General features: G+C 40.4%; 1 protein-coding gene across 1 annotated transcript in view; it reads left to right on the forward strand.

The window, feature by feature from the left end:
• LOC126184369 (stAR-related lipid transfer protein 13) overlaps positions 1-16,965 on the forward strand; it is a 681,898-nt gene that overhangs the window by 411,885 nt on the left and 253,048 nt on the right. Inside the window, exon 7 of the mRNA XM_049926754.1 lies at positions 13,641-13,712. Coding sequence (XP_049782711.1) covers positions 13,641-13,712 — 72 coding nt within the window. The remainder of the gene's footprint in view (positions 1-13,640; positions 13,713-16,965) is intronic.

Consider the following 16,965-nt stretch of genomic DNA (forward strand, 5'->3'; position numbering starts at 1 on the left):
AGGATGTCCCAGCGAACATTTTGTCTCTAACAAAAGTGGCTCCTCGTGACGTGATCTAACAGCCCTAGACGTCTGATGCAAAGACTTTGAAATACCCTATATATGCGCTAAAGACGTTAGGAGAACAGAAATACTCCTTCGATCAAGATGTAAATGCACTTACCATGGATTGAAAAACTTATTTTTTTCGCAGTTTTGATATGGAATTTTTGTGTAAATGCATAAGGCATCTTGGTGCCTTTAAAAATTCAATAAAATTAATAAAATCCTGCACTTTATACTCAAAACGTAAAGTAAAAGTGACAAGCAACATCTCTGAAGATTTTCAGGTCAGAACATCATTTAAAGGATGGGATTCATGTCTTCACTTGCATTCGATATCAGAATTATAAAAATATTTGAAAACTATTGAATTTTTGAAAAATGGAACACAACTGAGAAGTAAAATTAACATCTTCGCTTATGCAAACGACATTGCTCTTTTAGCTGGCAATGAAACTGAATTAAAAACTCTTGCATCAGGTTAATAAATGGTACCAAAAGTCCGGTTCTTCATATGAATACAGTGAAAACAATGTATTTCATCTTAACGTGCACTCCAGCAAATACTAATGAAATGTAAATTAATAACATAACTTTTGCAAAGAACAATCTTTAATTATTTATCTTGGCAACACACCAACTTTCGACAGCTCTATAAAATACGAAATGGAATCACATATCCAAAAAAGTAACAAGTGCTACTATGACCTTATGACTGATTTCAAAACTTCTCCATAACAAACGATAAAATTAATCATTGTAGAATATTACATTCGGACTAAATTTATAAATTATATTAAGAACAAGACATAGTAGTAAAGCCGAAGATTGTAATGGATAGGGCATGTCAGTACAGCACCACCAAACAGGGCCATCAAGAGAATGACAGAAGAGATTCCATTAGAAGATGACCTCTTGAATGCAAACACAGAAAATATATTGAAAGTATTCGCAGTGACAGGACAGAGACTAGATGCTGCAAAGCGACTCAATATTGTTTACTCTGCCACAAAGAACCTTCATTGCTTGAAAAGCTCGATAATAATACTACTGCTAGTATTATTACTACTACTACTAATCATAATACTTTTTGATTTCCTCTCTGGTCTATATATTCCATCGTTAATGGATCGCCGGCCGGAGTGGCCGAGCGGTTCTAGGCGCTACAGTCTGGAACCGAGTGACCGCTACGGTCGCAGGTTCGAATTCTGCCTCGGGCATGGATGTGTGTGGTGTCCTTAGGTTAGTTAGATTTATGTAGTTCTAAGTTCTAGGGGACTGATGACCTCAGAAGTTAAGTCCCATAGTGCTCAGAGCCATTTGAACTATATTTTGGATCGAAAATTTCTCTGATTACGTTTCACTCTTTCTTTTGTGTTTCTTCGGTGTACCTTTCTGCTCAAAAACAGTGTAACAAACCCATAAACTCACACGTGTTTGATGACCGTGTTGTCTCTACTTTGCGTGTATCTAGATGCAGTTTTAGTGACAAATAACTCTGTGATTATGAATTTTCTTTCCGTCTCATTGGAAAGGTTTTAATAACTACTCTTTTTTAGGCCAGTCTCTTCAGTGGGTTTTCATAAATATTCGAACACAAAAATTGTATCTATTTTTCCATATTCCGTTTTTACAATTGTTAATGTACCTTCTATTGGTGGAAAGTGAATTGGGATATCTGCTTTTCCTGCAGTTTCATTGTTGTATTTGTGCTATTTCAATATCCCAGCATTGAATAATAAGGTTAAGCTCAGGTTTTAGTTTGTGCTGCTCTCGAATTACTTTTTCTTGTAAGACGCAGCTGAAAAGCAATGGAACGTGGCCATTGCCTTGTCTCATTACTTCTTCAATTCCTAAGTGTCCCGAAATTTCTCTCAGGAAACTTACGTTAGATTTTGTACCATTCGGTGTTGCTCTAGTAACTGCAGTGGGTTCCATGCCAAGATCATGTCTCTTGAGAATATTAAAGAGAGATTTCCAGTCGTCTGAGTCAAGATTTCTTTAATCAATAAAGGTGTAAACAGTATTGTTCTTATATCATTAACTTAAGTCTTCTTGACTGTGATGTTGTAATAGTAGGTCATTGAAATGCATTAGAAAGTACTACAGTTGTTCAAGTAAAGCGGACACAGACTGCTTTATCCTGTCCTGCCATCAAAATCTGTGTGTTCATTAATTCTACCAGGTCGTTTCTGTCAAATGCCTAACGTTTCCTCGTTGTTCGCATTGTTTTAATACGTTCTATATAGGCAGCGACGTAGTCTATGACATTTTTGATTTAAATTAACAGAAAGAAGTAGTCCACTTCACAGATGATGGAACATTCTTGTTAAGATGAGAAAACAAGCGCAACAGGAAAAATAGTAAGTGGTGCTTTTGTTAATGTTGTTAAGTGGTTTTGCACAAATGGACAAGCTTCAGACTTACAGAAATCACAGTTATTACAATTCTGTACTGTCGAAAATTCCCCATCTTCTGTTAAAGTAGTGTACCAATAAAAAATGATAAATATGACAGAAATTCCTAAGTCTGAGTTTTTGGGTTTGATTTTTTATGAAAACTTGAACTGGAAACAACATATACTAGACCTACTAAAACAATTTATATTTAAATACTTTTGACATAAGAATAAGAGTCAATTTTTGGGACACTGAAATCACTAATTGAACATAGTTTTCATATTTTCGTTCACTGATGTCCGATGGGATAATATTCTAGGTTAACTCATAACTTAAGTAAAAAATTTCGCTGTACAAAAGAAAGTAATTGGAATTATGTATGGGGTTCACAGACGTAAATCTTGCAGTCCTACGTTTACACCATTCGGAATCCTGACCAAAGCGTCATAGTACACTTATTCAGTTATGAAATTTGTTTTCAACAATCCATTGCAGTTCGACAATAAAGATACAATACAATAAGGAAAAATTATTTCTACGTGCCTCTAGTGTGCATCTTTATCGCAAAAAAGAGCGAAACCCATAGCTATAAAACACCTTAATAATCTACGTATGCTGATGTAATACCTGACTGACTGTGAAAGTGATTTGAAATGCAAAGTTTTTCTCCTTAACAACACTTCATATGTCGTAGAGAAACATGGAACTATGTAAGTAAAGCAACTCTTCAGCTAAATAAAAAGTAAATAAATTAACTGGGCCCGTAAGAGAATGCAGTTCATTGTGAAACATAATAAAAGTACCGTCAAGATCTGGGGTTGCATGCTACCAGAAACTTCGAATTTTGTAAAGGTGCAGTGATTACCGGAAGGAATATAGACTTACTGAGTGACCAATGGTAAAAAGTTCTCATCTAGTTTCAGATATCGTGAAGATAATTGCCGTAAACATCCCGCCGACGTTTTAATGTTCTCTTCCCTCTAAAACTGAAATAAGATATTGTTTATGGTTAGCTATAAAGACCTACGTTCACTGTCCAATGAATCAGTGACGGAAGAAAATGAATGAAGGAGTACCTAACACGTATTTAAACTTTTTATATTTCCGGAGAAATAAAATGTTCAATCAGAAATCTCAAAAAGCGTACAAACTGACATGGAGACGTTACAATATAAGAAACATTTCAAGACAGGCCAAATTCTGACACTACACAACAGTTGTACTACCAGAAGCACTCTACGAATCAGAAATGACCACAATCGAAGCATCGGGTATCACAAAAACAGAAAAAAAAGAACGTAAAATCCTCAGAAAAATTCTTGGAGCAGTACACAGAAATGGTATATGGATGAAGAGACCAACCAAAGAATTATACGAACACACATACACATACACACACACACACACACACACACACGCACACGCACACACTCACACACACAGAATTACATACATGATCACAAAACGCAGAGTCAAAAAAGAGTATTTTTGATGTTGTAGAAAGTTCAATTAAAAAGCAATTGGTTTCAAGAATTAGAAGAAGATATAAAACAAGGAGGAACCAGCACGGAAATTATAAATGAAAGAGACAAATTCAGGAACAAAATTATGAATATGAAATGTGAAGTAAAAGAATGGAAAAGAACAGGAAAAATATGGCCAGAGGAAAGAAAACAAGAACACAATCAGAGAACAAAGATTTAGGAAAGAGAAAAAGGAGAAGGAAAGAAGAAAAAATGAATAATCATGTAACATTCAAGTTAACCACTGTCTTAAGAGCAAAAATGTGTAAGAATAACAATAAAACGTTCAATCACAATGTTCAGTGTATTCCTCCGCATAACCTCATTCTCATGTGCTAGTGCCTAAAACTCCCATTCATTCTAAATTACTGTTTCGAAGCAAACTACAAGAGGAATGGACAGAAGTGTAGCCCGAAAATTGTGAAATGCAAAATCAGTAGACGGCCAGGTCATATTTTTGATGTTTGTAGTCCGTTTTCCATCTGTTGCCGTGTATCTCCAAGTGGTACTACGGTAGAAGCAGTGTTCTTCACTTTCTGAATTATTCTGGCAGATTTGTTCTTGTGTTTAGAAGACGTCCCATATGGTCATTTTTAATATTCCGTAGGTGCGTTCTCTATTAACTGATCCTTGTATCCGTCTAGCTTTCTGGCGTGTTTTAGCGGGAGTCCCTCGATGACAGTATAGATCTGTACACCTGTGTATTTATGTGTAGACCAAGGTAAGAGTTTGAACGGTACACTTTTTGGCTTCTTTTTGCCATAACAACAGTTATTAGTCTATTTCTTAACACTGGTTGTGCAACTTCTGTGAGCAGTAGCGTATTATCGGTTTGATCACTACACGTTTTGTGGGCGTACAATTGTAGCGCCTCAGTTGCACTACTGTGCGCCTATTTCGTTCTAGAAACAGGATTATATGCACAACAAAAACGCTGCCTACGCGACACTAATTCTATGCTTCAAAATAATCGTGTTATGAGTGCATAAATAAAACCGGACTGGAAGCGCTGTTTTATGAAACGCATTATTACCTGTGGAAACGGTAAATTGCTTTTCATTTAGTTATCGATGGCAGCGCGATATGAGATTATTTGCTTTCGCACACTGTTCCTGGAATGGATACCGAAATGAAGCTAAATTTCGAACTATATCCAGAGTATGGGCGCTTCAATTTATCGTCGTACGAGATACCAATCTAATAATTGTTTCTTCGAACATACAGCCAACAGACCAAAAAGTTCTCCTACATCGTAATTGTTATCCACTGCCCGCCCAGTTCATATAAAGAATTTCAGTCTCCCAATATAACAAAAAAATTAAAATTTCGATTTCAGTACAACTGGAAAAGAATGAAATAACCTTTTCATTCTTTTCCAGTTTCATGGAAACTGCAATTTTTTTTAATTATTATATTTGGAGCTTGAAATGCTTTGTGTAAATCACACGGGCTATAAATAACGATGCTATGTAGCGGAACTGTTTGATCTGCTGGCAGAATGTTCGAGAAACAATCATTGCGTTAGAATCCTAGATAATTAGAATCAAAGAAGAAGGTTACGAATAAAAATAAATTTATTTTCTGTTTACATCACTGCCTGGCGCTGGCATTTTTCGCTGATGTCAGTTTAGCGGTTTGTGTGTCAGGTCTCACAGGTCTGGATGTCTTGTGCATGTGTGGAATGTTTTATCGTGTTTATGTTCATGATAACGATGCGAAAAAGGAAGCAGGTTGAAAACCGTACCAGTACACTGACATCTCCTGCAAAATAGTGCCGGCCGCGGTGGCCGTGCGGTTCTAGGCACTTCAGTCCGGAACCGCGTGACTGCTACGGTCGCAGGTTAGAATCCTGCCTCGAGCATGGTTGTGTGTGATGTCCTTAGGTTAGTTAGGTTTAAGTAATTCTAAGTTCTAGGGGACTGATTACCTCAGATGTTGAGTCCCATAGTGCTCAGAGCCATTTGAACCATTTTTTTTTTTTTTGCCAAATAGTAACCAACAGACTTTCGAGGCTTAATGCCCACCCCTACAGACAGATTACTGTTTGGTATCACATCACTAAAGAAGCGAACCCTCTTGTATAAAACAGCTTGTCACCTGTAGTTACTTTGCCAGTGGTTTGTTGAATGTTTGACTTAAAGCACGTAAACGAAAAAAAGTTTAAAAACGCTTTTAAAATATGTTGAAAGTTTGTTGGAAGTTCCTAAGTGCTTTCATCATAAAACACTGGATAATTATTTTCTGGGTAATTTGCTCTCTATTTTAATCAGAAGCTAGTTTTTCACGCGTCTCAATGTTTATGACGTCATATCTACTGAACTATGTGTCATACAGTGATATACTCGCAATTTTGGAGATATGTTTAGTGGTATATGTGGATATGTCTGCAAACTGTGTTGCGACCAGAGACGGTAGTAAAGAAATAATAATTTAAAGCGTCATGCCTGATGCTGATGCTTGATTGCTTGAACAGCGAAAATTTAATAAGCAATATACCTTATTTACTTTTTTCTTTTATTTTTTGTGGTTAGGGGAAGGGGGGGGGGGAGCTTCAGGGAGAAGAACTTTTGTAACTGTCTTAAATTATGTCCAAAGTTTGCTGCAAATCACTAAGTGCTGTCTTTCTCAAATAGTGGATGAGTAAAATCCGGGTACTTGTGCGTCTTCAATGTCACCGCCTCAAGACAGACAGTCTTACTGTAATATTTGTGTTATTGTGTTAAACTTAAACCTCTTCATTAGCAGATTATGACATAATTTTAAATTTTTAAATTCCGTTAATAATTACGCGAAATATTAAGTTTTGAGACTGACGCCTGGAAAATAGGCACCCCCAAGAGCCTGAGTGTCCCACAAGATGCCGCATAGCATAGCGTACACCGTGCAGGGTAACAAGTGACATGTTCAAGTGATCAGTCACAATTTTGTAGCACGCACCATGGCTGACCCCTACAGCTGCTGTGAGGTCGTTCACCGTTTGGGAACGGTTAGCAGGTAACAACATTGCAAATTCTTCATTCTTGCGTTCAGTTCGAACAGACTGTGGCCGAGTAGTTCACACACCATCCTACAGCCTGTATCTCTCTTGCGATAAACGTCGGTGCCACTTAAATACAACACTGCGAGTCAATGCGTCGTCACCGTAAACTTGCTGCACCATGTGAAACGCATTGGCAGCGATTTGCCTAATTTCTGGTAGGTCTGTTTGTCCGTTGCTCCAACTGCGACATACTCGAGTTCTGACGCGCGCAGGCGAATCACCGTCATTACAACCGTAGTTCTGTTTACATGCCTCCTGCTGGCACGAGAGACCCACTAACAAGCACATTGTGCTATCTATGTTCTCTAGTGCACCACATCGCCGCTATGCGCCCAGTCTCAGAATTTAATGACTGTACTACGAAGATTCCTTGAGTCCCTGAGACACTACGGAGAGGCCAGGAATTTTGCTGTGTTTATGAAGAACCGTATGTCAGCACCTCTCCTTCGCCTTGTCTTTCAAACACTGTTAAAAAATTTTCTACTACCGCAATTTGAAGCAGTTATCTCCGAGTCGAGAGCAACCACTTACGCGTGTATTAGCGACCTGTAAGGGTAAGTAAAGACCTAATGTTGGGTTCAGACTGGTGAACTATCTGGTACGACTGCATTTATTTGTGTAAGCTCACATCACTAGCTGTACATTTGAGATAAATAGCTGTAACAATGAAATCGTATATACGTTAAGAGTAATAAAGTCAACTACGATTACTGAGTTTGCGAGAGCATGGGACACACAACCTACAAGACGACTCAGTTTAAATCATCTCTTATTGCTTGAATTATTTTCATTTTTAATCCTCGTCGTTGTCGATGAATACGCGCAGAACTATTTACCTTTTTGCTACAAGAACTTCATGGTCCATCGCCTAGATATTATGATGGACCGTACAATCCAGACACAGTCAATAATATAGCTTTCAGTAATGTGATATAAAGTTTTATAACATAAATCACAATTCATATGTACAGTGGGGTTTAAAATTATGACATTTAGTTCATTCAGTATTGATTGGCACTCCCACTATAAGTCCTGAAAAATAGGTGTTTGAAATGCGTTAAAATAGACTATAGTAGTATATACCGCCACCAGACGGGTTTGGTGCTTCCCATAGGTGGCGTATTGCAGCAGCACATGTTCCGTTTGCGAGCACTCAAGACATCGATAAGACAACATGGAAGCAGATAAGCATGGAAAACGGTGGACAGTGTGGTTTCTCTGGAGGGAAGACGTGACTGCTTCAGACATCCACAAGAGATTAGTGCCGGCCGGGGTGGCTGAGCGGTTCTAGGCGCTACAGTCTGGAACCGCGCGACTGCTACGGTCGCAGGTTCGAATCCTGCCTCGGGCATGGATGCCCTTAGGTTTAAGTAGTTCTAAGTTCTAGGGGACTGATGATCTCAGAAGTTAAGTCCCATAGTGCTCAGGGCCATTTTTGAAGAGACTAGTAGCCGTGTGTGGGGAAACAGTACCAAGTCGCAGATCCGTGTTTCGTCGGTATCGGAGCTCACAGATGACAGTGATTGTGCTGAAGAATGCAAAACCACTGGTCGTCCAGCAACTGCACGCAGAACAAACAATGCCCAGCTTGTCACTGATTTGCAACGGGGCACAGGCGAATCACATTTGATAGACTATAGACGTCAACAGGTCTATCACGGGGAACCATCATTCATGAGGATTGGAAAATGAAAAAGGTGTTTCCACAGCGGATGCCCCATTGCACGGGAACAGAACCGTGTGGAGGTAGGCCAACAGTTGGTGCGACAGTATAGAGCAGATGCAGCGGAGTTCTTTGAGAGTTTGGTCACCGTCGATGAGTCATGGTTCTTTGACGAGACTCCAGGAAAGAAACCTCACTCTATTGAGTAGAAACATAGTGGGAGTTCTCGTCCCAAGAGGTCACGGCCGAAACTATTCGTGTAGAAACGAATAGTAACTGTGGTCTGGGCTCAAGAAGGGCTACTGCTGGTGTATTGTCTCCCTCCCAATACGACCCTCAACAGTGATCGGTACTGCGGTTCATTGCACAAACTCCGCCAACGCATTCAACAACGCCGCCACAGAAAATGGGGACGTGGCACCCTGCTCCAAGACGACAATGCGCGGCCACACGACAGTCGCTATACCTTCGCCATCATGCGTTAACTAGGGTTCATTGTGCTGCCACATTCTCCATATTCAACAGATTTGGATCGTAGGAACTATGCCCTATTCGACGCAATGAAAGAGGGTCTTGCGGCGTAAGAAGTTCACCACCAATGATGAACCTTATACAGTTTTCCACCAGCGGCGCCGGGATACGCCCAAAATGTGGTTTGCAAATACGGAAGCTGCTAGAACGATAGCAAAAATGCGTAGACATTGGCAGGAAATACCTGTACTATAACGTGTATTCTTTTGTTCAGAAAACGGTCCCTGTGAACACTAAAATATTTTAGTGCCAACAGTTTTTTTAATGTCTCAGGTACTAATACCGCTAATGGTTTACGTGGCCTTTTACTACGTAAAAGCTATAAAATCAGTTGAAGAAATTTAAGTAAAAGAAAGTCAGAGATAAGAAGGAATAGAAAATACGAAGAGGTTAGGCAGGCCGTTAAAATAGCAATACGATGTAGGCAGCACGTAACAATTATCAGGTGTACTACGTACCTGGATATGTAGGGATATGTAAATGATTAATGCTTAAGCGCAACAACACACAGCAGCTAGGAGTGACGCCATCCACATTCTTTAAATAATGAAACATTAAGCACGTGTTATCTCACTCAGAAACAGATTTTAATTGTTATTTGTGAAGAGATCGCGTTACGCCTCGTGCAAGGAGGATACACATCTACCAGGATTATCGGAATTCGACAATTGGATCCTGGTCTATCGAGACTGCAGCTTATTGCTCCGCGATATTGTTCGCATCAATCGGTATCTCGAGACTGTCATGCGAATATAGATTCGATGGATTTAGGATAGCCGTACTCATCAGGTTGTTGGATCTCAATGGCCCCAAGAGAGTAGCGCCTGAGAGGATGAACACAACGTTCTCTCAGTCGTGCAGGTTTATACAGCCACGTCACTAATCTTGAGTCAGAAAATGGGTTTGTTCACAGCAAGAAAAGTGCCCACTCGAACAGAGCAACGACGTCTGGAGCACCACGTACAGCCATTACGGCGACCATTGTTGCTACTTTCCTCGACGTCGTAGCAAAGAGAGACGCTCCGACAGTGGTGTCCCCAACGGACACACTGTAGGCAGAAGTGGCGCCACATCGTCTTTTTAGACGAGTCTCGTTTCTGTGTGCAGTGATACGATGGACTTATCCTTGAGTGGAGGCCCCAAGGAGAACTAACGACAGATTTCATTCTCCATCGTCATGCGGTCTCAGCACCTGGCATGATGGTATGGTGTGCCACCGGGTACCCGACTCGATCACCTCTAGGTCACAAATCCGGTAATTTATCCAGCAGCCGTCACATTTGTGACTTGTTAACGCCAGTGGCTGTGTCCAATTTTCATCGTCCCTGTGCCGTTATGTTCCACTTCAGTGCAGTCCTGCAGATGTAGCTTAGTCTCTGAAGCTCTAGAACCTTTGCTCTCTTTGCAGGGTCACGGTTAGCGAGGACTGAGGAACATTGTCAGATTTGATACAGTTTCAGTTGTATATTACTTTTTACACGTCCTATAGCTACTCTTTACCATAGCTATAACTCTAACCTTATGTCAGTAGTTACCTGACAAGGGGAGGCCGTAACGTTTGGATCACGGATTTATTTCAGACTTTGTACACTTTTAAGAGTCGATGAGGACAACATAATGTGCAAGTAATAAGGCGTACTACTGAGGAGATTTTGAGATAATCGCGGGAGAAGACCCAGGCGTCAGTGAAGTGCAAGTGCGTTGCGACCATTAGCACGAGCTGGCGGCGGTCATGTGGTCGCGTTCAAGCTACGTAATCGGTGGATCGTAGGATCAAGTCACGATCGTCTTTTTTTAGATTTATATTTTTTTAAATACTAATCTCATTAATTCGTGCACAAGTAATATAATGAAATGACACGTGTATTTACATGAACTTTTGTTGAATTTCCACTGTTATTTCGATGTTTACTAGTTTTTATTAATACAATCAACATTATGTGACTTTTTTTTTGTACGTAATGTGACAGACAACGAACGAGAAACTTCTTCTCGTCAAGATACTATTAAAATACATTCAATTATACATCGCCAATTTTTGGCACCAATATTTACGAAAATGCGTTACGTATGCTTTGCATCCAAATTGACGGAAGAAAGAGATCTTTTTCAAAATGTTAATGAACTCTGTTACTCCTTAGAAACTCTGAAGACTCCTAGTGCATTCGGGAAAATTCCATTCATTCGATGTAGTAGATGCCGTTTTAATTTATTTCTTCTGTGACTGTATGAATGGCCTAGCCGCAGTGGTAACACGGGTTCCCCTGTCAGATCACCGACGTTAAGCGCCGTCGGGCTTGGCTAGCACTTGGATGGGTCACCGCCCGGATTTGCCGAGTGCCGTTGGGAAGCGGGGTGCACTCAGCCCTTCTGAGGCCAACTGTGATTTAGAAGTAGCGGCACGGGTCAAGAAAATTGACAACGGCCGGGAGTGCAGTGGCCTGTTCGGACGGTCTTTGTTTCTTTTGTGTCTGTATGAAAAATATCATCCTGCAACTTGTAATGTCGAAAGCACACCCTACGATTAATAGTACATTATCCTCGTATTTTATCATTTTGTAACTGACTGTGTTATTGAATAAAATTATTTAAACTTTTATTTATCGATGTTTGACTTGGACTTTCCAAGCCCGGCCCTTCTCCTTGAAAACTTTGTCTGCATAACGAAACGGCCAGTTGCAAAGCAGTTCTCAGTACCTTACCTGACTGCGTGTGTAAGGGATTCCGGAAATCACTACAGGCATACATTTTTAGGAGAACTTCATGCATTGGGTGGTTTACCTGTCGATAGTTATAAATATAATATCTGTTGTGATAATAAATTTAGCAAACAACCAAATAGCATTGGAAATTCAATCAAATTTCATGCAGATACCCCTATCTTTTCATCATATTACCTTTCAAATGTAATGTGTATGAAATAAGATGACTAGTGTTGAAAAAATGTAAATTAGAAAAACATTAGCATAACTCGATCCAGCTACCCACTGATTACAGAACTTGAACGCTATCCACCTGATCACCGCCAACTCGTGCCCAGGGTCGCAACACACCGGTACATCAATGACGCGTTAAATTTCTCTTGCGATTTTCTCGAAATCCCTAAACATCACGCCTTACTAACTACACACTATGTTGTCCTAATGACTACTATAAGTGTACAAATTTTGAAGTAAATTCGTGATCCGAACGTCGTGGCCTCCCCTTGTGAGTGTAAGTGTTCAACCTGAGCCAGATGAGAGAGAGGCATTTCTTTTTTCTGTGCATTACGTACCGTTGTAGATGTGTGTGTGTTGGCGAGGATGTGAGCACTTAACGATGGAGGTATCAGCACCACATACGTAATGTCACTGAACACCTCACTTTCATTACGCTTCGCTCCCACTTCACTTATACTCACAGTTGGATAATACTTTATTTTGTACTTTATTTTTACTTAAGGAAGTCCACGGAATCGCCATTCCTTGTGTTCTATCGGCAGTCCATTGGTGACTTTTTCGGTAGATCGTCAATTACACCCCACTTTCCGACAGTTGTGTACAGATCGGATGCAAACAATGTTTTGTATATTTTGTTAAATAATGCGCAGTGCGAGACAACGTGTTCTGGAGTACCTTCGAGTCCCAGATGAATACTTTTAAGCGACGACAAATCGGTGTTGATGGAACCAGTATTGTCTCATTTTTAAGAAATTATTTGACGATTCGCTGTCATTCAAATGTTTAATTCGAATTCGGTAGCACACAGTTCAAGGAATGGAAGAAATCCGAAAATTGTTAATTTGTAATTACATAAGACAAAAAATATTTTTGGTCATTTTATACCCCCTGTCTGTCTGTGTGTCTGTCCGTCCATTAAGACCCATTTTCTCTAGAACAGGTTGGCATATCAAGTTAAAATAATTGTCACTCACTAATGTTTACGATCCCTTGGCGGTGTAAAAATTTGAAGCTGTTAAGTCAATTCAGTCAAAAGATTCGGCCATTTATGTCACACATTCTGATACTCGAAAACGCACTCATCGAAACATGTACGAATCATGAAATTTGGCGATAAGTAAGGTTTCACAGTACAAGTAAAGGAAAAAATCTGATAATTGTTTATTTGTATTTATATAACACGAACAAATATTTTTTGTCATTTTTTACCCGTCTGTTTGTTTGTCCGTCTGTTAAGAAGTATTTGGTGTATCAAATTCAAATTTATGTCACATACTAAGATATATTGTCCCTCGGCTGTGTAGAATATTATGCTTGTAAGTTAATACAGTCAAAAACTACTGCCATCTATGTCACATATGTTGATACTTGAAAACTCACTGACCAAAACTTGTCGCTGAACTTGGGCGTTTGAGATAATCCGTAGTATGTGTTCTAATATTCAGCTTAGCTGTTAGTAGTTTATTTATAATATTAATAGTTTTATGTTTCTTTATATTGCAGAGATCGAGTCAGCAGAAGCATGCAAGTGGCTTCGTGCGGCGGGATTCCCTCAGTATGCGCAGATGTACGAAGGTCAGTTTCTGCTGCTTCCTTATGTTCTTTTTGCAAGCACCTTTTTCTCAGTGATGCAGCCTCCTCTAAGCAGTGAAGTTTGTTATTCGTGTGTGATAATCTTAATCCACTTTATTGCCTCAACGTAGATGTATATAAAGTCATAATTCTCAGGATCGTTGCAGCGTAACAACGCTGACAGTGAAAAGGCAAAATATTCGTAATATTCATTCGTAATAATGGTCAGTACAGTCTTGCTACTCAGGTATTTTTGGCTCCGGTTCTACAACAGAGGATGTAATTTTTTGACAAGTTTCCGTAGATAAAAGGAACACTACATAGCCTGACAAATAAAAAAGTGAAGCACTCAGAAGACATGGCCAGAAGTCAATTTAACTTCATATACGTACTCACCATCGGTAGGTATGTCAATGTTTAGAGTTGCAGTGCCGGCCGGAGTGGCCGTGCGGTTCTGGGCGCTACAGTTTGGAACCGCGTGACCGCTACGGTCGCAGGTTCGAATCCTGCCTCGGGCATGGATGTGTGTGATGTCCTTAGGTTAGTTAGGTTTAAGTAGTTCTAAGTTCTAGGGGACTGATGACCACAGCAGTTAAGTCCCATAGTGCTCAGAGCCAGCCAGAGTTGCAGTTCTGTGAGACAGGTACAAAGGCCGCGAGAGTGCATAGTGTTATTCGTGTTTGGTGTTGTTATCAGGCCTGATAGTGTATATAAGCAGCGTGAACAGTGTCAAATGTTGAGTAATCGCAGTGAAGGAGATTGAAATGCCGTATAATCGTTTAAGGCAGCGTCGTCAGAAACTGATAGTGTTTGAAAGGAACTTCATTGTGAGTCTTCATTTGGACAGCAGGTCGAATCGTGCAACACCTAAATTTGTGGGGCTTTGGGATGTGACCGTGTAACACCACATGTTACGATCCCTCCCAGGACCACCACTTTCTGTGGCGCGCATGTGGGCGCCGCACAAGACCGAAAACAAAGGATGAATCGATTAGAAATCATTAAGTAATAAATGAGGTGACAGACTGAGGAGCATTTGAGGACGAACAAACTCATAATTTACATATAAATTTTATTTCGAAGTACTTCAAAATTCAGTCGCAAATTAAACCAATAAAAAGTTTCAGTAGCTTCATAATAATAATTCCTGACATACTGAATAATCGAAATCTAGAAACTGACTTCGGCTGCCGCCATTTTCAGGAGAGTTTATAATTACTCAAGATGGTGCCTACCGTTAGAAACGACTCGAGTTTGAAAGGAGTGTCTTCTCGTTCGTGAGGTGCGAAGGAACACTGAAAAACTGCCATTCCGATGATTGAGACAGTGCCAGTGTAGGAAACCTCTAGGGCATAAAGGAAGCGGACAGTTTCTGTCTTAACAAGCGAGCGCCAGACGTTTGCCCTCCCACGAGGCTGGCATCGACGCTATATTTTGAAGTTATTGGCGCACCAAAGGACTAACGGTTGCCACATCTACCCATTCTGTCCTCTTCTTACGAGAACGACCTGCAGCTGCCACCTTGTCATCATTCGCGACCACATCTTGCTATAGTTTGCTGCCATGCCGTAGTACAATTACCTGTTCATTCCTTTGAACATAGATTAGTAATGTTGCTCAATTTCGACCGGTTTTACGATCACTTGCTGATAGCGAGTATATCTCGATACAACAGCTGGGTAGCGGTAAGATTCGTCTAATCCTCCGTCTCGCTCCTGTTTCTTTTTCGCGTAGATCCGTTTGTCCTGATTCAGCATTCTCTCTCCCGTTAGGTTCCAGTTTGTGTGTGTGTTCAAAAATTGTTCAAATGGCTCTGAGCACTATGGGACTCAACTGCTGTGGTCATAAGTCCCCTAGAACTTAGAACTACTTAAACCAAAGAGAACACCCAGCGCCCTCTGGGCATAAATACTGGACAAGATCCTCCAACACGGCAGTCTCAGGTAGCACCTGAAGAAGGCAACGAGTTACGTGGCCGAAATATTGTGCCAGAGCGACACAAACATCCGGCAGTAGACCCGATTACTCCACATGTCAGTAAAATGATTTTCAGCTCCCCAAACGCCGTACAGCGCCACAACATTTACACAAACACTGAAATACTAGTACCCTGTCACAATATGTGTACTATTGCACTTGACCTCCCGCGGCAGTTATCGGAAATACGCCGTGACGTTCAACAAGTACTAACTAAGGAAAACGCATCGCACTGAAACGATTTCAAGACAGTTGCTCACATACTCTCAAGTGGTTCGGTATGTCCTAGCGAAATACCACAATAAAAAATCATGATAAGCCGACCGAAGCCCCGTCAATCCCAGGTGCAATAATATTGTGGTCAACTAATATTTGGGCCGGCCGGACTGGCCGAGCGGTTCTAGTCGCTACAGTCTGAAACCGCGCGACCACTACGGCCGCAGGTTCGAATCCTGCCTCGGGCATGGATGTGTGTGACGTCCTTAGGTTAGTTAGGTTTAAGTAGTTCTAAGTTCTAGGGGACTGATGACCTCAGAAGTTAAGTCCCATAGTGCTCAGAGCCATTTGAACCATTTGAACTAATATTTGACGAAACAGGTCGAATGACTGCGCTACTCTACGTAAACAAGGAAATGCTCGCAATGAGAGCTCGTCACAAACAGAGATATAAACTTAGACTCTACTATTCAACAGTACTGCACCAACTCCGCGATAAATCAAGTCACAGTGCTGTCCGTTCTATCTGCTTGAAATTTCTACTTTCTAAATGATGCACAATGGTTTTGTCCGACTTGGTAGAACTAGTCACCGCGTCCTGTTTAGGGTTGCCAGTTGTTTATTTCCATCAGTTCATTATATACGAAAATTATGAAGTACACTCAAATTACAGAGGACTGTAGACCCGTACTATGATGAACAATCATCTGTGTACGCATTTTATATCTTTCTGTGTAATGTGTGACGTCATGTACATGAACTTCTTACCATGAGTGTTCGTATTTCTCTCTGTAACTGGGCTTCAGCAAAATGTTTACTTCGGTTTAGTCATTCTTCTGTGCTTTAAGCGGGCACCGTGGGAGTTCACGCAGCAGCTTTTCAAAATTACTTGGATCTTTGTTTCTTTTCTAGCTGAAGCGTGTTTTCCTGTGTACTATTGTTTCATAGTCAGCTTTTGGTAATTTTAGCCATTCTTGAGCCTCTATTTCTTCTAATCGACTTTCCTCCTGTGTTTCAATTTTCAAGTGTAGTTTTTTTTTCCTTCATTCCTCGTATCCAGTTT

Source organism: Schistocerca cancellata, chromosome 4, assembly GCF_023864275.1.
Source record: "Schistocerca cancellata isolate TAMUIC-IGC-003103 chromosome 4, iqSchCanc2.1, whole genome shotgun sequence".
NCBI classification, from domain to species: domain Eukaryota; kingdom Metazoa; phylum Arthropoda; class Insecta; order Orthoptera; family Acrididae; genus Schistocerca; species Schistocerca cancellata.